Source organism: Hylobates moloch, unplaced genomic scaffold, assembly GCF_009828535.3.
Source record: "Hylobates moloch isolate HMO894 unplaced genomic scaffold, HMol_V3 SCAFFOLD_10, whole genome shotgun sequence".
In the NCBI taxonomy this organism is placed as follows: Eukaryota; Metazoa; Chordata; class Mammalia; order Primates; family Hylobatidae; genus Hylobates; species Hylobates moloch.
In genome coordinates, this window is record NW_026652285.1 from 83860971 (window position 1) to 83883745 (window position 22775).

At 36.0% G+C, this 22775-nt stretch overlaps 1 protein-coding gene across 4 annotated transcripts in view; it reads right to left on the reverse strand.

Moving 5' to 3' along the window:
• Positions 1 to 22775, reverse strand: part of SHOC1 (shortage in chiasmata 1) — a 103195-nt gene that overhangs the window by 46967 nt on the left and 33453 nt on the right. For all 4 annotated transcript variants that reach the window (XM_032761274.2, XM_058445935.1, XM_058445933.1 and 1 more), the window contains 5 exons: positions 21113 to 21266; positions 12892 to 12999; positions 10723 to 10831; positions 5957 to 6051; positions 2783 to 3025 (listed from right to left, as the gene is read on the reverse strand). In XM_032761274.2, the coding sequence (XP_032617165.1) occupies positions 2783 to 3025; positions 5957 to 6051; positions 10723 to 10831; positions 12892 to 12999; positions 21113 to 21266 (709 nt within the window). The remainder of the gene's footprint in view (positions 1 to 2782; positions 3026 to 5956; positions 6052 to 10722; positions 10832 to 12891; positions 13000 to 21112; positions 21267 to 22775) is intronic.

Consider the following 22775-nt stretch of genomic DNA (forward strand, 5'->3'; position numbering starts at 1 on the left):
ACATAAAACTCATCCTTTTTTATGGCTGCATAGTATTCCATGGTGTAAATGTACCACATTTTCTTTATCCAGTCTATCATTGATGGGCATCTGGGTTGGTTCCAAGTCTTTGCTATTGTGAATAGTGCCGCAATAAACATATGTGTGCATGTGTCTTTATAGCAGAATGATTTATAATCCTTTGGGTATATACCCAGTAATGGGATTGCTGGGTCAAATGGTATTTCTGGTTCTAGATCCTTGAGGAATTGCCACACTGTCTTCCACAACAGTTGAACTAGTTTACACTCCTACCAACAGTGTAAAAGCATTTCTATTTTTCCACATCCTCTGCAGCATCTGTTGTTTCCTGACGTTTTAATGATCGCCATTCTAACTGGCGTGAGATGGTATCTCATTGGTACCACATTTTCTTTATCCAATCCACGTTAATGGCCACCTAGGTTGATTTCTTGTCTTTGCTATTGTGAATAGTGCTGTGATGAACATATTAGTGCATGTATGAGATAAAAGACCTCTACAAGGAGAACTACAAAACACTGCTGAAAGAAATCATAGATGACACAAATAAAAGGAAAAACATTACATCCTCATGGATTGGAAGAATCAATATAGTTAAAATGACCATACTGCCCAAAGCAATGTACAGATTCAACACTATTCCTATCAAACTATCGACATCATTTTCCACAGACCTAGGAAAAACTATTCTAAAGTTCATATAAAACCAAAAAAGAACCCGAGTAGCCAAAGCAATCCTAAGCAAAAAGAATAAAGCCAGAGGCATAACATTACCTGATTCCAACTATACTATAGGGCTAGGGTAACCAAAATGCCAAGGTACTGGTACAAAAACAGATACAAGGACTAATGGGACAGAAGAGAGAACCTAGAAATAAAGTCGCACACCTACAGCCATCAGATCTTCAACAAAGCCAGCAAAAACAAGCAAGGGGGAAAGAACTCCCTATTCAATGAATAGTTCTGGGATAGCTGGCTAGCCATACACAGAAGAATAAAACTGGATCCCTACCTTTCACCATATATAAAAATTAACTCAAGATGGATTAAATATTTACATGTGAGACCTTAAACTATAAGAATCATAGAGGAAAACCTAGGAAACACCATTCTGGACATCAGCCTTGGGAAAGAATTTATGACTAAGTCCTCAAAAGCAATCGCAACAAAAACAAAAATTGCCAAGTGGGACCTAATGAAACTAAAGAGCTTCTGTACAGCAAAAGAAACTATCAACAGAGTAAACAGACAGTCTACAGAATGGGAGAAAATAATCACAAACTATGCATCCCACTAAGATCTAATATCCAGAATCTACAAGGAATTTTAACAATTGAACAAGCAAAAAACAACTCCATTAAAAAATGGGCAAAAGACATGAACAGACACTTCTAAAAAGAAGACTTACAAGACCTACAACATATGGAAAAAGTGCACAACATCACCAATCATCAGAGAAATGCAAATCAAAGCTACAAGGAGGTACCATTTCATACCATTCAGAATGGCTACTATTAAAAAGTCAAAAAACAATAGAGGCTGGTAAGGCTGTGGAGAAAAGAGAATACTTACACACTCTGGGTGGGGGATGTAAATTAGCTCAGCCACTGTGGAAACAGTTTGGAGATTTATCAAAGAACTTAAAACAGAACTACGTTTGACCCAGCAATCCCATTACTGGGTATATGTTAAAAAAAATTGTTCTGTCTTCTGTGTTTGAAACACTCCTTGCTGATAACAATTCTTATTCAGATTCCTTATCTCCTTAGACCAATCTCCCAACATAGATAGTAATTTCTAAAATTTATTTCTAACTATGTTCATTATCCTATAATAAACTATAAACTTTCCCAAATCTGGCTGGGCACGGTGGCTCATGCCTGTAATCCCAGCATTTTGGGAGGCTGAGGTGGGCAGATCACTTGAGGTCAGGAGTTCGAGACCAGCCTGGCCAAAATGGTGAAACCCCATCTCTACCAAAAATACAAAAATTAGCCGGGCATGGTGGCGGGCACCTGTAATCCCAGCTACCTGAGAGGCTGAGGCAGGAGAATCACTTGAACCCGGGAGGTGGAGGTTGCAGTGGGTTGAGATCATGCCACTGTGCTCCAGCCTGGGCAACAGAGTGAGACTATGTCTCAAAACAAACAAACAAACAAACAAAACAAACCCCCCCCCACACACAAAATATATAATTCATGCTAAATATGTTTAATTTACTATTAATATAATGCCCGTATATAGCAACCCAAATAGCTCAAGACATAGATACTCAAAAGACATTTTTGCCTTCTTAAGTTGTACAGTAAAAAATGAATTAGTAAACTTTTAAGTAAAAAGGAAAATCCTCTATTGTTAAAGAGTGATATTATTGAATGCTAATGTTCAGCTGTTAGGTCAAAATACAGTTACTGCAAAATGCTGGTTTGCGTCTAGGCTGATATGAACAGAAACTGCTAGCAATTTAATCATTTATAAAAGGAAACAAAGTCACTTTAAATGAAAATGGCTAGAAATTTAAAAACTGAGACTATAGAATTCTAGGACATAACAAGATTTTAGGGTTAGCTAGTCCAACTTCATCATTTTTTCAAGAAAATGGGACCTAGAGAAATCCAAAGCCGTAAATTCTGGCAGAGCCAGGGCCTATATGGAATGCTAGAACCTAGTGATTTTCCCAATTGCCTAGAGGAATCCAGAATCTAACATTTTCACATTCTGAAAATGTTTACATAACTAATATTTACTATTATGTACTTACATTCTAATTGAAGCACTTTCGTAGGCAAAAATATCTCAATTTTAGTGTCATTAGAAGACAAATTATCATGACATAAATATGTATTCAGATGTTCCAATGTTTCCATCATTTTCAGATTTAGTCCTGCTTGTTTCCACCACTCTGCCTTTTCTAGATTAATCACAAGGCTTTCTTCTTTAACAGAAAATATCTTTTTCAAATCTGTAACTGAACATTGGCGGTGGGGCTCTTGAAGTTTTGGCACTTACAAAAAAAAATAAAAAACCAATAGTTAGAAACAGTCTACCAAGCAAAAGAAACAAAACACAATAAACAGAACCACACTGGAATTTCTTTATGAAATGCATTTTTATGCATTAGAAAAAAAGTGAAACGAAGTTATAGCTGATATTTTTGTCTCAAGATGCTAATATTTGTAAAAGTTCAAGCTATTATAGCAGTAGAAGTCACATAAAGGATTTATTTCACTCTTTGAAAATATCAAAAAGTTAAAATTATTCTAATATTTAGTAGAAGGAAATCTTATTTTGTTTGACCATTTTCAATTATTAAATTAATGTTTGATTAACATTTTGAAGTAATATAAGCTTTATTAAATTAGAAATTCTAACTCATTATAATAAGCCTAAACAAAAAGATATATTTGTTCAGATTTTATGATGACTATATCATCTTAGATATTGTGGTACAGAGCTTACTGCCTCGTTACTTTCTAGCCTAAACGGGAGAAATCATAACATATGGAGGAACTGAAGTAGCACAACTACCTAATATTATTACCTGCATTATAAACATCAACTTGAAATTAGGATTATAAATTTTGAAACTCTAATTTTGGAATGGTGCTTTTATAATGACAATAATATTAAGAAGAAATTAAAACTTAAAAATACTAATATTAATAATAGTAAATACAAGTTACTAAAAAACATCTGGCACTGTGCTAAGTGCTTTCTTTACATGCATTATTCTTAATTAATCCCTAAATAATTCTATAAGATAGGTATAATTTTTAATAGTTTTATTAAAGTATAACTGACATGCAATAAACTACACATATTTAGAGTGAAAAGTCTCATAAGTTTTGACATATTTATACATTCATTAATCCATTACCACAATCAAGGTAATGAACATATCCATTCCCTCCAAAGTTTTGTATCCCTCCCGCCTCTTTATACCTCCCTTCTAATCTTCCTCATCCCCCAACCCCTGTCCCACTGTTCTGCTTCCTGACACTATAAACTACATTTTCTAAAATTTTATATAAATGGAATTATACCATATGAATTTTTTGTGGATTCTGTCATTCTGCATAATTATTTTGAGATCATCTGTGTTGTGTATATCAACAGTCCATTCCTTTTTTTCAGATAGAAATAATTGTAGATTCACATGCAGTTGCAAGAAATAATACAAGACATCTTGTTCTCCCCTTTTTTTTGCTTTAAAAGTATATTATACTATGTAACTGATAATTTCAATACATGACCTGATTTTGATGTCTAATGTTTCTGCTGTATCTCACTGATGATGCCAATATATTTTGTGATTTTTGTCTATCAGCATGTGTTTCTTTCAACATTGTGGAAGGTCTTTGAAGCATGAGTTGAAGTACATTCTTCCACAAAAAAAATTATTTTCCTCTAGAAAGGATTTACTTTTGTTTCTCTATGTGTTTGGGAGGCACTGTCAACCTGGGACCACTTTAAATTAAGTCACCACTATTTTTAAAAGTATATAGGTGGTTTGAATTCAGAGTGCAACCAGGCATGATGGCTGCCTTCTGGTTAGAAGTACTTAAGAGAAATTTTTTTTCTTTTCCTCTCTTCCAGCTCCAAGGTAGAAATATGCAAATTTATTCGGAGTTCCCTTCTATATATGGTGGTTTATTTTTGTATGCTCTTATTTTGATGGTAGTTTGTTGAATTCCCAGTTTTATGTAGGGGTCCCCTATCAGACCCTCCACGTAGGATATTTCTTGACTCTGTCAACCTCAAAACAGAAAAGTTCAAAGTCTCCAAGGTTTAATAGAAAGCTTGGAGTGAAAGCCAGCTTTGGTGCTTACGTGCTTCCCAGGATTCCTGTTTTCACTTTGTTTTTGGCAACTCAGTGATTCATTTAAAAAAATTTTAAAACAATACCTTATCCAAAGTTCCATTTCCATGATGGAATAGTTCAGACACAGACAAGAGTTTAACTTACTCAGATAAATTTTGAATATACATGTGAAATGTATATTCACCTCAAAATTATTTTGTTAAACTATAAACAAGTTTTGCTAAAATTTTATTTATTTATTTTTGAGATGGAGTCTCACCATGTTACTCAGGCTGGAGTGCAGTGGTGATCTCAGCTCCTGCAACTTCCACCTCCCTGGTTCAAGCGATTTTCCTGCCTCAGCCTCCAGAGTAGCTGGGACTACAGGCGTGCACCACCATGCTCAGCTAATTTTTGTATTTTTAGTAGAGAGGGGATTTCAACATTTTGGCCAGACTGGTCTCGAACTCCTGGCCTCAAGTGATCCATCCGGGTCGGCCTCCCAAAGTGCTGGGATTACAAGTGTGAGCCACGGTGCCCAGCCATTTTTTTTGTTTTGTTTGTTTGTTCGTTTGTTTGAGACAGAGACTTGCTCCGTCGCGTAGGCTGGAGTGCAATGGCGCCATGTCGGCTCACTGCAACCTCCACCTCCCAGGTTCCAGTGATTCTTGGGCCTCAGCCTCCCGAGTAGCTGGGGCTAAAGGTGCGCTCCGACACTCCCGGCTAATTTCCGGCCGTTGCTAAAATGTTTTTAAATGTCCTTTTTGGAAAGCTTGGGCAACTAAAACTTTTAACATTAGATGTGATTTATTTTATTTTTTTTTACAAACAACTCACAACCTTGGAAATACAGATAACGTGTATGGGACTGTTTTATGTACTACTTGTATTTCATTTCTTTTCCTTCTCCCATGTATAGGAATTACCCAGAAAATCAGCAAGATCCGGATCTTGTCATATACTTCTGCACCTAGCATAATGAACTTTATGGAAGATATCTTGGTATTTTAGCTTCAGGCGAAGTTATATATTGTGTTAAGAAATGGTCAAAGAAAAAGGATATCCCACATTTCTACTGGTTGTACCTTTTTACCTATACTTTCTATTTATCACTTAAAAGCAATTAATCCTTACCTGTAAGCAAAAATGGGTTCAAAGGGCTTCTACATCTTTCTAATTGCCACATCATGTAGTATTTATTAGCTGATTCTTCAGCAGTAAGCAAATTACTGAAAAAAAAGAGTTAAAGTTTAATACATTAATAATATTGAGTCTTTTGTATAATAAAATTTTATTCTTTTATTTTATTTTTTTGAGACAGCGTCTCGCTCTGTCACCCAGGCTGGAGTACAGTGGCACTATCTTGGCTCACTGCAATCTCCGCTCCAGATTCAAGTGATTTTCCTGTCTCAGCCTCCCGAGCAGCTGGGACCACAGGCGTCTGCCACCACGCCTGACTAATTTTTGTATTTTTAGTAGAGGCGGGGTTTCACCACGTGGGCCAGGCTGGTCTCCAGCTCCTGACCTCAAGTGATCTGCCCACCTCGGCCTCCCAAAGTGCTGGGATTACAGGTGTGAGCCACCGTGCCTGGCCCAAAATGCTATTTTTAAAAAGTATTTTTAAAGTACTTTTACACTCAAAATCAAGTGAAAAATTAACTTTATAAATGTGTAAACTGCAGTCGAGTTCTACAGACCAAATATCAAACACAGTACTCACTTCCTCCATCCTTGGGAAAGTTTGGTAATTTGTAAACTCAATTGTTCCTACTTGACTAAAAATTAGTCCCACCTCTACCTCCCTCTATGGAACCTGGAGCCAGAGAGGGCTGACTTGGGAGAGTTTTAGCACTTCCCTCCATAAACTATGCTAGCGTCAACCTTATACACCACCAAAAATAAAAATACAATCTAAGTAAAATTACCATGCTTACCATGCAAATAGCAACCTCAACAAAAATTTTTATAAAATTGCTGTCCCCAAGTCCATTCCATATAGAAATTCTGGATCCTCTACCGGCTGAGGATCAGAACTATGAAAAAGTCCTTCTCTGGAGATGGCAGAGTCCTAAAGTTTAGTTCAAGACCTTCAATCTTGATGGGTTTGTGAGTGAGTGATGTGTGTCTGTGTATGTGTGTTTAGGGGTACTGGGGGGAGAAGGGAGAAAATATGCATGACAATCAGTGTAAATTACAGCTCTTCTGTAGCTATGATGCTACTAGCCTTGGTAGGGGAAAGACTATTAATTCATAAACCCCTTAATCTGTGTCCCAAGCTTCCTGCTACCCTGAGTGAGAACTGACTGTCTTCTGTTTCTCTGTTCACATGGAACATATATGAGCATGCTAATTATAAGTATTGCCAGTTAAATTGACAGTCTAAGGCAGTGGAAAGCTAGGTTTTATGTCTAAGGCATCCAGTTTACTCACATAATCCAAAAATCTGGTCATGTGGTAGAAAATTTGAGAATCTAGACAATTCCTGAATCTTACCAAGGTTTCTTTGACAACACCTCAGATTGTAAGCAACTATTTTAAAGTGAAAGGAAGGGGTTATATTTAGCAAGCCATGTCCAATATAGACACACATTTTCACTCTTAATGGAGCTTTCTGAAGGCATGTCTGAATCTGATACATTGTTCATAAAAATATATTCACAAGTCAGCAGTCAGTTAGTAGGTTAATAAAATCTTACACCATACAGACTTTTCTTTTTTAGCCCATAAAATCTAGCATAGAATCTTATATGTGGTAGGCACTAAAAATATTCTTAACTGGGTATTATTTTCAGCCAAAATGTTGTGCTCTGAAATAAAAATAATTGGGACCATAAAAATAAGTTAAAGCTACAATAACATTCTTTATTATTTTTCCTTCTTTTTTAAAAAAATTTTTAACATCTTTTCTCCTTGTTTTTAGTTTTACAGTTGAGATATACAGTAGTTCCCCCTTATCCATGAGTTCACTATACTCGGTTTCATTTATCTGTGGTCATCTGCAGTCCAAACTATTAAACAGAATATTCAATAAACAATTCATAAGTTTTAAATTGCACTGTTGCGAGCAGTGTGATGAAATTTCACGCCATCCTACACCATCTCGCCCAGGATGTGAATCATCCCTTTGCCCAGCATATCCACACTATATATACTCACCACCTGCCCATTAGTCACTTAGTAGCATTCTCAGTTATCAAATCGGCTGTTGCAGAATCACAGTGCTTGTGTTCAAGTAACACTTTCTGTATTTAATAATGACTCCAAAGCACAAGAGTAATGAGGATGGTATTTGTTATGGTTGTTCTATTTTACTATTTTACTATAGTTATTGCTGTTAATGTCTTACTATGGCTAATTTATAAATTAAACTTTATCATAGGTATGAATATATGAGAAAAAACAGTATATATAGGGTTCAATAACATTCGCAGTTTCAGGCATCCATTTAAGGTCTTGGAATTTATTCTCCCGGTATAAAGGGGGACTACTGTAAACTCATTTTTAAAATATGGATTTTTAAGCTTTCACAGTCACCAAACAAATGGAAGTGATTTATCTCTTGCTGGTAAATGTAGTATCGAGGGGACAACTTCTTTCAGTTGTTTCAAATGGCTCTAAAACCATTAGCTAATTTGAAAGCCTTTTTTTCTAACTTTGCCAAATCATAAGTCATTAGTTAAGATTTGTTTCATAAATTCGTATTAGATATTTGAGTTATAACAATAGACATATAACTTGTGATTAAAAAGAGCTTATTATGGTTTAAATACTTTTAAAATCAAACTGAAATTAAAGATCATACTAATTTCTGCTAGTTTCTGTTTCTAAAAATGCCAGTCTGCCATAACAGATGGATTAGGGTGTATGGACTAAATAAAAGAGTAAAAGGGCACTAACAAAAACAGTATATGTCCTGCAAATAAAGATCTTGTACCTTAGCAAGAGAATTAAAAGTATTTAAACAAAGTATATGTAGTTTCCATACTTGTCCTATGCTCTTTTTAGGGCTCATATCTGATATGGACAATTCTTAGTTCATGATAAAACTCTGTATAGCACAAATTTACTCAAGAAATGTAAATAATTCTTAGCCAGAAGATAAAGATATATTTAGGGCCCTCTGTCTTATGCTTTGACACTTTCCTGAGACCATTAATAGAAGCCTAAGCAGCCAGTGATGAATTATAGAGCCTTGACTCCAGCTGGTCCCAGTAATCCAAATAGCACTCTCCTCTGGCAGATCAGCTAATTATAACAAGAACTCAAACCTAATACACACAGTTCCCACAGTTTCCAGTCCTGGAATAATTCATTAGAGACTTTTAGACTTTACTGTCGTTTTCCTGAAAATATGTTATTTTAGGACACATTAAGTTCTAGGTTTACAGTAGACTAATTGTACTGGTTATGTTCCCAATTTTGAAACTGGCGTTAAGAAGCAGAGGAATGGAGTGGCTTTATTTCAGGATAGCAGACTAATCAATCTTAGAAAACATTAAGTTACATGTATGCTGCATGGTTTAAGACAGCAGTGAAAGCTATCTCAGACTCTGTCAAAGGGCAAGGATGCTGGGCTATTAAGCTATGCAGTTTTGGCTCAAACTAGAATATAATGACCTAGCCCTGCAATATCAATTCTATAATTTCAGACTATTCTGTGCAACAACGATGGGGTATTGAACAAGTTTATGAATCAACCCTTGGTTCTGTATGTCTGGTCCACCCAATACTGAGACCACACTGACAAGAGGTGAACAAGGTCAGTGGATGTCCTCTGTTAGAGATAAGACATGATCCCTTGCACTCTCAGTGGGAATAAACTGATAGCCAAATCTATTGATCAACGATTGTCCACACTGCTCTGTGATCTTTGGCTATTTCTGGCCACAGACCTATGACAAATCTTTTAGTAGACCTCTTAACAACCTTATGAGGTAGATACTATTATTAGCCCAGTATTGTAGATTAAAAAAACCTGAGGCACAGAACAATTAAGGTTGCAGTTAGAAAGTGATAGAGCCAGGCAATGTGGCTCTAGTTCAGAGCTTCTAACCACTTATTATGGGCTGAATTGTGTCCCCACAAAATTCTTATTTGAAGTCCTAATTCTCAGTACCTCAGAATGTGACTGTATTTGGAGACAAGGTCTTTAAAGAGGTAATTAAGTGAAACAGAGCCATTAATACAACATGACTGGTGTCCTTATAAGAACAGGAGATTGGGGTATAGACAATGACAGAGGAAAGAATGTATGAAGGCAAAGGGACATCTATAAGCCAAGGAGGGAGGTCTTAGAAAGAAACCAACCCGGCTGACACTTTGTTCTTTCACTTCTCACCTCCAGAACTGTGAAGGAATAAATTTCTATTGTTTAAGTCATCTAATCTGTGGTATTTGTTAGGGCAGCCCTAGCAAACAAATACACCACTACATTACCTTTCATGGCAGTGACTGCCAGTAGAGACAGTGCCATTAGCAAGTGTCCAGTGGCAATGTCCTAAGCATACTATTCCAATGCCAGGATCTTAAAAATTTTTTAAGTTATTTATTTTTAAGTTATTTATTTTTAATGATAATATATTCACATTAAAAATACTGAAATGTATAAAAGCCATACTGTGAAAAATCTCCTACCCACATTGCTAGGTTACCTATTTCTTTTCTGGATACAACCAATATTACTTGTTTCTTGTGTGCCCTTCTAAAGATACTCTTTGCATATAAAACCAAATATATACATATATTTATATATTCCTTTTAGTTACTTATTACAGATACTGTACTAGATCTTAAATTTTTTTCATAGAAGTATCTTGGAAATTGCTTTCATATGGAGAGATTTAAATAAAGACTGCTTGTTCTGAATTGCAACTTGGGTTCTAGATATAATCTTTACTTACATTTTACAAACCGGAGATAATGGAAATGTCTGAAGTTCTGTACATAATGAATTCACTGAAGAATGTTGGCATGTTAGGAATAGAGGAGTTAGTGGCATTTCTAACTCTCCTGGAATACATGAAAATTAAAGTTATGTAAACATTGAATAATATTAAGTAGGCTAGGCGTGGTGGCTCACACCTGTAATTCTAACAGTTTAGGAGGCTGAGGTGAAAGGATCACTTGAGTCCAGGAGTCTAAGACCTAGGCAACATGGCAAGATCAGTCTCTACAAAAAGTACAAAATTAGCCAGCAGTGATGGCACATGCTTATAGTCCTAGCTACCTGGGAAGCTGAGCTGGAACGATTGCTTGAGCCCAGGAATTTGAGATTGCAATGAGCTGTGATTGTGTCACTGTACTCCAACCTGGGCAACAGAGCAAGCCTTTGTCTCTAAATAAATAAATAAATAAAAATTAAGTATAATTTAGAACATTTTGTAAGCAACTATTATGTTTGGTCATTCTGTTAAAACAAAAATGTTTTAATAAAAAGAAATTTGAGTTGAGATATAAAATGTCTTAAATGTCTATCTATATAAGGAATTACATATATATAACACTGTGTCTCAATTACAACCGTGGTGATTTTTTTTTTTTTTTTTTTTTTGAGATGGAGTCTCGCTCTGTTGCCCAGGCTGGAGTGCAGTGGCGCGATCTCGACTCACTGCAAGCTCCGCCTCCCGGGTTCATGCCATTCTCCTGCCTCAGCCTCCCAAGTAGCTGGGACTACAGGCAGCCACCACCATGCCCGGCTAATTTTTTGTATTTTTTAGTAGAGACGGGGTTTCACCGTGTTAGCTAGGATGGTCTCGATCTCCTGACCTCGTGATTCGCCCGCCTTGGCCTCCCAAAGTGCTGGGATTACAGGCATGAGCCACCCAACTGTGGTGATTTTTAAAAAATACATTGATAGCTAAACTTTATTGAGTTTAGTGTGTTTAACATAAATTCCAAGAGCTTTATATGTATTAAGGCTTTTGATTCTGACAGCTTGTGTTGTCAGTACTTAGGCAATAGAATTATTTTTATTTCCAAAGAAAGAAAAAAATTATTATTTTTATTTCCATACTAATTATTAGTGATGTTAAACAAACTGTATTATAAAGAGTAATTATTCACCTGAATGACTCTGGACTCTAGATGGCCTAGCACAGAATTATATATTTATAGGGCAGGCTTGAAAAAGTGATTCTCATGTATTGCTAACTACTAAGTGTGGTTTTATTACTTTCATAAATAAAGCAGTAAACTTTCAAATAGATAATTCAGAAGATCCAATTATAAATGTAATTAAGTATCAGGGCCATCAATATAGTTAAGCAACACAATTTGGCATTGTACTGGAACAAAAGATGATTCTAAGATTCAAAATTTGGTAGAATAATAATATTAACAATAATGATGACATAGAGAATGATAACATTGCTTTGGGAGATTAAAAATTCAAATTTTAAAAAAATGTGACAGTGGTGAGCAAGATTGCTAATATTGAGATCAAATATGAAATTTTATTTACTGAGCTATAATATTTTAAGGTTTCTATTTTTAATATTAATGCTATTTCCTCCATTCCTCTTCTACAATCTTTGTAACTGCCATCTATATGTTATTCAGTTTTTTTTTTGTTTGCTTTGAGACAGAGTCTAGCTGTTGCCCAGGCTGGAGTGCAGTGGTGTAATCTCGGCTCACTACAACCTCCACCTCGCCAGTTCAAGCCATTCTTGTGCCTCAGCCTCCTGAGTATCTGGGATTACAGCCATGTGTCACCATGCCTGGCTGGCTAATTTTTGTAATTTTAGTAGAGATGGTGTTTCGTCGCATTGGCCAGGCTGGTCTTGAACTCTTGACCTTAAGTGATCCACCCACCTCAGCCTCCCAAGATGGTTCACTCCCCGTACAGGCGTGAACCACCGCACTAGGCCTATTATTCAGTTTTGATGCCAGTAGAATTCTGAATTAATAATAGTAATAAATATAAAGGGGCAAATAAAAAATGACAGGATTATAACAATCCAATTTTAAACATGGAAACTGACTCACAGTACACTGTATATGTGAATGTACTGTACTTTTACATCATAAATAGGTAATCCCCAATAAGCTCAATGATTTATCAAAATTTCTACCTGGTTTACTGCACTCTTCTGGTTCACTCTGGCTTTGAATGGTCAAAATCTCTGTGGAGCTGAATTTTATATCCCCGATATCCTCAATTCCATGCTTGTTAGTAAGATCTGAAAAGGAAGAAACTTCGCTATTAGCAAATGTACCATTAAATTAATTTTCTGTAACCTTGTTCAGTGGCATTTTCCTTTTAAAGTATCTTTATTGTTTTATTGCATGTCAATTTTTCCTTTTAGAGAGAAATAGAGATTTATACTTCTGAAGAAAATGCTAACTTAGGTAAATAACTATTCCCCCATGCACACTCCTTGTTACTCTTCAACTGTCAATCAGAATTACCCAAGGAAAACAAAAATGGCAAAATCTACATAATCACTGGAAGGTAAGATAGGGTGGGCAATCCATAAGCCACAAACTTCAAAGAATGAGGTCGCTTTGAAGGGTTTCATCTCTATCAATATATGATGACTTTCTATGCCTTGCTTAGCTGGAACTCTACTTGTCTATATTAATACTGCCACGTTGGCTTTCTTTTTTCTTTCTTTTATCTCCCTTCTTCCCTCCCTCCCTCTCTTCCTTTTTTCCTCACTTCCTCCTTCCTTTCCAGCTGCCTGACACATTTTACCTATCCCTTTTTTTGCCTTCCTTCCTTCCTTTCTTCCTTCCTTCTTTCCTTCCTTCCCTCCCTCCCCTCCCCTCCCCCCACTCCCCTCCTTCCTTCCTTCCTTCCTCCCTCCCTTCCTCTCTCCCTCCCTCCTTCGTTTCTAGCTGTCCGACACATTTTGCCTATCCCTTTTTTATCTTTTGGCTTTCTTTTTTCCCTCCCTTCCCTCCTTCCTTCTCCACCCTAGATGTCTGACACATTTTGCCTATCCTTTTATTTTCCCCTCCCTCCCTCCCTCCTTTCCTGCCTTCCTGCCTTCCTTCCTGCCTTCCTGCCTTCCTTCCCCAGCTGTCTGACACATTTTGCCTATCCCTTTATTGTTTACCTTTTGGCTTTTTTTCTTTCTTTTCTTAAGGCTCAACTCTTGAAAACAACATACTCAGTGGTTCTTTATTGTAAGACATAGATTTTGTATTTTGTTTTTTGAAATTATGATGCATCTTATAACCTGTATGTGCATTTAGAATGTTTCTTTCTTCCCTAAAAATTCTTAAGTTGATAATACATCTTGCAGTTGGTAGGATCTTTGAATCAGACATATGGTCATTATATTTGCTTTTTAAATTTAATCTAAGAATCGATCTCTCTTTTAATAGAGAAGTTTAACCAATTTATATTTACTCAAACAAAGGTGATACTTTTATAATCTTATTTTATGCTTCCAATGCCTTTTGCTTGCTTTGCTCTCCTTTATTTCCATAGAATTAATTCTATTGCTCAGAGTTTTTTTTTTTTTTCCTCTGTTAGTTCAGAAGTTATACATGTCATCAACTTTTAAGTTCAGGGGTACATGTATAGGTTGTGCAGGTTTGTTACATAGGTAAGCATGTGCCGTGATGGTTTGCTGCACAGATCATCTCATCACCTAGGTACTAAGCCCAGCATCCATTAGCTATTCTTACTGATGCTCTTCCTCCCCCTATATCACCCCACCCCCCGATAGGCCCTAGTGTGTGTTGTTCCCTCCACCATGTGTCCATGTGTTCTCATCGTTCAGCTCCCACTTACAAGTGAGAACATGCGGCGTTTGGCTTTCTGTTCCTGCATTAGTTTGCTGAGGACGATGACTTCCAACTCCATCCATGTACCTGCAAAGGACATAATCTCATTCCTTTTTATGGCTGTATAGTATTCCACGGTGTATATGTAGCACATTTTCTTTATCCAATCTATCATTGATGGGCATTTAGATTGGTTCCATGTCTTTGCTATTGTGAATAGTGCTGCAATGAACATACACGTGCATCTATCTTTATAATACGATAATTTATATTCCTTTGGGTATATATATACCCAGTAATGGGATTGCTGGGTCAAATGGTATTTCTGCTTCTAGATCTTTGAGGAATCGCCACACTGTCTTCCACAATGGTTGAACTAATTTTCACTCCCATCAACAGTGTAAAAGCATTCCTTTTTCTCTACAACCTCACCAACATCTATTTTTTTTTACTTTTTAATAATAGCCATTCTGACTGGCATGAGATGTTATCTCATTGTGGCTTTGATTTGCATTTCTCTAATGATCAGGGATGTTGAGGGTTTTTTTTTTTCATGTTTGTTGGCTGCATGTATTTCTTCTTCTCCTTCTCCTTCTCCTTCTCCTTCTTCTTCTTCTTCTTTTTTTTTGAGACAGAGTCTTGCTCTGTCACCCAGGCTGGATGGAGTGCAATGGTGTGATCTCAGCTCACTGCAACCTCTACCTCCCAAGTTCAAGTGATTCTCCTGCCTCAGTCTCCCCAGTAGCTGGGACTACAAGCACTTGCCACCATGCCTGGCTAATTTTTGTATTTTTAGTAGAGACGGGGTTTCACCATGTTGGCCAGGCTGGTCTCAAACTCCTGACCTCAAGTGATCCACCCACCTTGGCCTCCCAAAGTGCTGGGATTACAGGTGTGAGCCTCTGCACCTGGCCGTATGTCTTTTGAGAAGTGTCTGTTCATGTCCTTTGCCCACTTTTGGGGGTTGTTAGCTTTTTTCTTGTACATTTGTTTAAGTTCTTTGTAGACTTGAGATATTAGACCTTTGTCAAATGGATTGCAAAAATTTTCTCCCATTTTGTAGGTTGTCTCTTCACTCTGATGATAGTTTCTTTTGCTGTGCAGAAGCTCTTTAGTTTAATTAGATCCCATTTGTCAATTTTTGCTTTTATTGCAATTGCTTTTGGCGTTTTCGGCATGCAATCTTTGCCCATGCGTATGTCCTGAATGGTATTGCCTAGATTTTTTTCTAGGATTTTTATAGTTTTGGGTTTTACATTTAAGTCTTTAATCCATCTTGAGTTAATTCTTGTATATGGTGTAAGAAAGGGGTCCAGTTTCAATTTTTTGCACATAGCTCCGCCAGCTCCCTCAGCACCATTTATTAAATAGGGAGTCCTTACCCCATTGTTTTTGTCAGGTTTGTTGAAGATCAGATGGTTGTAGCTGTGTGGTCTTATCTGAGTTCTCTATTCTGTTCCATTGGTCTATGTGTCTGTTCTTGTACCAGTAACATGCTGTTTTGGTTACTGGAGCCTTGTAGCATAGTTTGAAGTTGGGTAGCATGATGCCTCCAGCTTTGTTCTTTTTGCTTAGGATTGTCTTGGCTATTTGGGCTGTTTTTTGGTTCCATACAAACTGCTTGCCTGTTGTTGGTGTATAGGAATGCTAGCAATTTTTGCACATTGATTTTGTATCCTGAGACTTTGCTGAAGTTGTTTATCAGCTTAAGAAGCTTTTGGGCTGAGAACATCTTATTTTAAATCAATGCACTATCATTAATTTTATAATATATGTATTTCAATCTTTATTTTTTCTATCAATTAAAAAAGGCTATGTCTCAGTTATCCTATTTATAAAATAAGAAATTTAGCATATTTTTTCACCAAAACTTTCTCCCTTTCAAACAGATTAATCTAATTAAAGCTGAGATCTTGGGGATCTTAGAGATCTCTAAGATCTTAGCTTTTGTTAGATTAGCCTATGTTTCAAATGAGGTTATAATTATTTCTTTCAAAATTATCTGGCTTTTGTTTTAAGAAAGCAGGAAACACATATATTAGTTCTCCCCTCTAAATCCTATAGAACGACAGTAGCCATCTATAAAATACATAAAGTGAGGAGAAGGGGAAGGAATATTCATCTGCAGTTCAGAGATATTAATAGAATCCTAGGAGATAAAAAGAAAATTTAAAAACTAGTATATAAAACAGAATGGAGTTTTACTTCTAGCAATAGCTCCTATTGGATCAATCTTCCTGTAGATAGCACTTATAACTCTCAACAAAATATGTAAAATGACTATCTGAAGGTACTACAGTCTAAAGCATGCAGAAATGGGAAGGGAATTGACACTGAGTGAATTTCCCATTTTTACAGCTTTTCACTTGAAGGGATGACATATTTCATACTAGCTGGGTCAACCAGAACTTGGATAAAAATCTGTGGTCTTATTATCTTGGAGAATGAGAGGACAGTTCTACGTGAATTAGAGTTCAGGGTTACCATAGCAGCTGGAAGATAAAGGAAGAAATCCAGGAAAGGAGACAGCAACAGAGGAGGAGCCCCAAACTCTATGTATAAACTCTGCTTAATAAATCCCTGGATGATCCCTGAACTACACATGTATGGGGCAGATTGAAAGCATATCAGCTAAGGCTATATAAAGATTTCAGCTCTTTCCCACCATAGTAGAGACAAAGTTTATAGTTTGAGTTCAGCCAAGTTAACAGCCTATTAAAACAAACAGAGAAAGTCAACTCTCTTCAAAGGAACATAGCAAACTACTGTTTCTGTAATGTATCAGGTGCAATGTCAGGATACAATCCAAATACAGTTAGTAAAATGAAAAAACAGGAACACGTGACTCATTCTCTACAAAAAAATATGTTACTGGACGCTAACCATGAGATGACTCAGATTTTGAAATTAGTATCCAAAGATTTCAAAGCAGTAATAACATAGTAATCACTATGCTAAAGGATGTAAAGAAAAATATGGTTGTAATGAATGAGCAAATAGAAATTCTCGGCAGTGAAAGAGAAACTATAAAAAAGAACAAATGGAAATTTTAAAACAATATCTGAAATAAAAAATTCACTGGATGAGCTTAACAGAAAATTAGAGGTGACATAAGAGTCAGTGAAATTGAAGACAGAGCAACAGAAATTACACAATCTGAAAAACAATAAGAAAAAAATCGAATAAAAATGAACAGAGGCCAGGTGTAGTGGCTCATGCCTGTAATCCTAGCACTTTGGGAGGCCAAGGTGGGAGGAACACTTGAGGCCAGGAGTTCAAGACAAGCCTGAGCAACATAGTGAGACCCTGTCTCGATAATAAAAAAAGAAAGAAAGAAAACATGAACAGAGCTTCAGTGACTGTGGGACAATTTATCTACCTAGTTTTTTTTAACTATATATCTTTGTATTTTTGTCATAAAATATAATTCTGTGGTAATCAAGAACTACTCACAAAGCAATATGCTTGCTCAGTTGCCTTCAATGATGAATTCCACTAAACATTTTTAAAAAATCAACATCAATTATTTAGCCACTCCTAAAAATAGAAGTAAAGTTAATGATGCTTAAGTCATTCTATGAGGCCCATATTATTCTGATACCAAAACCAAAGACACTACGAGAAAATAAAACTACAGACCAATATTTTTTATGAATATTGACACAAAATTAATAATCTAGTAAAAAAGTGGGATTTATTGCAGTAATGCAAGGTTGATGGGAAATCCCAAACTCAATGTAATATACCATATCAAAAGGATAAAAAATTTTAAAAACATGATTATTCAATAAAAAATAAGAATTCTAAAAAAATTAAAAATCCTCAACAAAATACTAGTAAATTGTATTTGACAGCATATTACAAGGATTAAATACCATGATCAAGTGAGATTTTTTTCCCCTGAGATGCAAGGATAGTTCAACATATGCAAATCAATAAATGTGATACACTACATTAATAGAACGAGGGACAAGAACCATATGATCATCTCAATAGATGCAAAAAAGGCATCTGACAAGATTCAATACCCTTTCATGATAAAAACTCTCAAAAAATTAGGTATTGACAAATCTGCCTAATATTACCACTTCTATGTGGAATCTAAAAAGCCAAACTTAGAGAATGGAAGAGTGGTTACCAGGGGCTAGGGTGTAGGGGAAATGAGGAGAAGTTGGTTAAAGGGTATAAACTTTCTATTATAAGATGAACAGGTTCTAGAGACCTAACATACAGTATGGTGACTATAGTTAATAATAATGCATTGTACACTTTAAATTTACTAAGAAAGTAGATCTTAAGTATTCTCATTACATACAAAAAAGTAACTATGAGATGATAAGTTAATTAGCTTTTTTATGGTAAATATTTCACAATGTATATGTATATCAAAATATGTTATACACCTGAAGTATGTACAATTTTGTCACAAAAACACTTCCTTAAAAAATTCAAGTAATCCCAAAGAAGGCAGAAAAGGAGGAATTGAGAAACAAAAACAAATGACACAAGCTTACAGCTCAGTAATAAAAAGAAAAATAACCCAACTAAAATGGGCAAAGGATCTGAGTAGACATTTCTCCAAAGAAGATATACAAATGGCCAACAGTATGTGAAAAGATGTTTGACATCCTTATCCATCTGGAAAATGCAAATCAAAACCACAATGAGATATCACTTCACACCTAGTAGGATGGCTATAAAAAAGTTATATAATAACAAGTTTTGGAGAGGATGTAGGTAATTGGAACCCTCACACATTGTTGGTGGGAAAGAAATAGTGTAATTACTTTGGAAAACAGTCTGGCAATTCCTCAAAAAGTTAAACATAGAGTTACCATTTGATCTAGCAATTCCACTCCTAGGTATATATCCAAGAGAAATGAAAACATATGTGTGGACAAAAACTTGTACACGAATGTTCATAGCAGGATTGCTTTTAAGTTAAAAGGACAGCCCAAATATCTATCAACAGATGTACAGATACACAAAATGTGCTATAGCCATACAATGGAATATTGTTTAGCCATAAAAATGAATGAAGTACTGATATATTGGATAATGCCAATAAACTTGAAAATATTATGCTAAGTGAAATAAGTCACAGATCACATATTATATGATTCCATTTTTATTGAATGTTCAGAGTAGGCAAATCTATGTAGTTTTACTTACACTTTGAGCATGGGAAATAGGAAGGATGTTATGGCTTGAGATATCCCTGTAGCAGGCAACTTTATTGCTGTACTAAGCAGTTTTATTGTTATTGTTGTCACAACCCAAAGGTACCTGGGACACTGCCTACCCCCTGACCTTTCAATAATGTGTATAACTTTCCTTATTAGAAGTCCTCTGTGGCAGTGACTCTGTTTTACTTAGTACAGCAGCCGAGTCAAGTGAAGGCTGGGAGTTTAACAGTATAATCACTCAGTAAAGTCATTTGTTGTCCTTTACATTTGCATTTATGGAACTGAGATTTGTGTCCTGCAAATAAGCCTATGGCCCACCCTGCATTTTGAGATCTACTATATTTGCAAGTTCTGGTATGGATTTAATCTACTTTCCCAGGTTGGCTTTTCATTCCCTTGCTTTGATTTGTGGCAGAACAGTAATTCCCTGATTTAGTTTTAACTGTAAGAATTCCTTCAAGTCTGTGGTCTGTTCATGGCAAGCATCCCTGTTCTCAATGGATATCACAGATCCCCCTTCCTTTCCTCCATGATATTATATATCTTTGATCATTTTAAATGAAATTTATGAGAGGACAGTTAAATATTTGGGCTTATACTGTCACTAAAAATAACTCAATAATATTTACTAAGACTAAATGAGATGAAACCATCTAAGTTATGACTCTCCTAGTCATTGACGCCACGAATCCATACTCTGAGCTCTTTATTGTGAGCCCCTCCATAGTTAACTAATGTCAGTATAGAAGTTGATAATGTTTTTATTGTTTATAAGAAAACAACTCTTTAAAAATTTGTATAGTCATAGGTGTTTTAGTTTTATTTGTATAATTATCTTGAAATGGTTAAATTTCAGAGAAGTTTCAAACCTGAAAGTCATATAAAGAGAATGACGGCTGGGTGCGGTGGCTCATGCCTACAATCTCAGCACTTTGGGAGGCCGAGGTGGGCAGATCACCTGAAGTCAGGAGTTCAAGACCAGCCTGATCAACATGGAGAAACCCCATCTCTACTAAAAATAAAAAATTAGCCAGGTGTGGTGGTGCATGCCTGTAATCCCAGCTACTTGGGAGGCTGAGGTGGGAGAATCACTTGAACCTGGGAGGCGGAGGTTGTGGTGAGCCGAGATCTTGCCATTGCACTCCAGCCTGGGCAACAAGAGCAAAATTTTGTCTCGACAACAACAACAACAACAAGAAAATGACAATGAGAAAATAATCTCATCAAAAATAATACTGAGATTTCAACATGTAACTTGCAGAACATTTTTACAAAATCTGGAGGTTCAGAAAAATTTTAATAAACAAGAACCTATGTAACAAACATTCTTAAGTGGTTTTTACAAGTAATACATTTTACAATTAATTCTCACCTTTTTCAAAAAGCTTTTCATTTTCATCTGCATAGTTTATTATTTCTGGCACTAGGTTTAATAACTCCTTCAGTTCTGAGAGTGATGGAATATCAATTTCTGGTTTGAGGCTTGGAGGTATTAAGAATTCATACTCAATAAGAAAACTTGATGGCTGAAAAAACATAGTTTAAAAAAGTTTTTAGAGAGGCTTTCCAAATAAATATTTTTGAAACCATAAGTGGACAAAATTTGCTTAAATGATGTACCAAATTTTAAACTAAATCCACATTCAAAATTGTTAAAGCTGTATATACTTTAAAAAAACAGAAATGTAGCAGCTAAAAATACGTTCTATTATAAGCAATGTTCTCTCTGAGTATTGTATTTTATGATCACTCATTACATTAGTGGTGTACAATATCCCTAGATGCAGAAATAGCTTCTTTTTGGCTAATAGCAAATTGTAAACATTTTAAATTAAAAATAGTCACTGCAGTAGATGAGAGATAATAAATGGTGAGAAGTGAAATGAGATCATAGAATGGAATAGATCTTTACTGTGATCCATGGAGTATGTTTCTCTTTCATTCCAACAGAATTTGACTCAACAAGACAGACTAAGTCCACAACTCTCAGGGTTAACCTGGGAGGCAAGAGGTAGTGGAGGAATGGGGCCTATTGGTGAATTAACATTTTTACCATCATGTTAAAATTTTTATTGTAAGGAAACCCCTTAAGTGCTTTAAGTCCATTAAAATCCCCAAATATAAAACATTTTAAGTTGTCCTAAAAAAATGTTTTTTGTTTTTTGTTTTTGAGATGGAGTCTCGCTCTGTCACCCAGGCTGGAGTGCAGTGGTGCGATCTCGGCTCACTGCAAGCTACGTCTCCCGGGTTCACGCCATTCTCCTGCCTCAGCCTCCCGAGTAGCTGGGACTACAGGCGCCCACCATTATGCCTGGCTAATTTTTTGTATTTTTAGTAGAGATGGAGTTTCACCATGTTAGCCAGGATGGTCTCGATCTCCTGACCTCATGATCTGCCCACCTCGGCCTCCCACAGTGCTGGGATCACAGGCGTGAGCCACGCGCCCAGCCAAAAAATGTTTTTTTAAAGTAGCTTTGTGAACGCATCTAATCAATATGGGCCTAGATTTCTGAGCTTGTCCAACTGCAAAAAGTTACTGCACTCTCAACAGCTAGAATTCTTTACATACTGATATTACAACCATTTTGTGTGCTATTGAAACTAAATGCATCTTTGAGAAGTTTGGCCTTTAATATGCAAAAGATGCTATCATCCTGGTTAAACACTGGCAGAAATTCAGTCTTGGACCATCTATATTCTTACTCTTACAATATTCTCATTAGCTCAAGTACTATTTTTTGTGTATAACTCACAAATCAATATTTCTAGTTCAGGTGTCAATTTTTAAACTAGACATGACTACTTAATTTCCTATACCAGGTATATTGATTACAATTATTGGAAGAGATTTTAAAGTTCCCTATGACTGGCCTGCACACCAGACCAATTTATCAGAATATATCTGTGTAGAACTCAGGCTTCAAATTTTTTTTTAACTATTCAGGTAATTCCAACATACAGCCAAGGCTGAGAACCACTATTTAGAAGTAAATTTGACTTTTTAATTGATACATGTTCATTCCATTATAAAATAT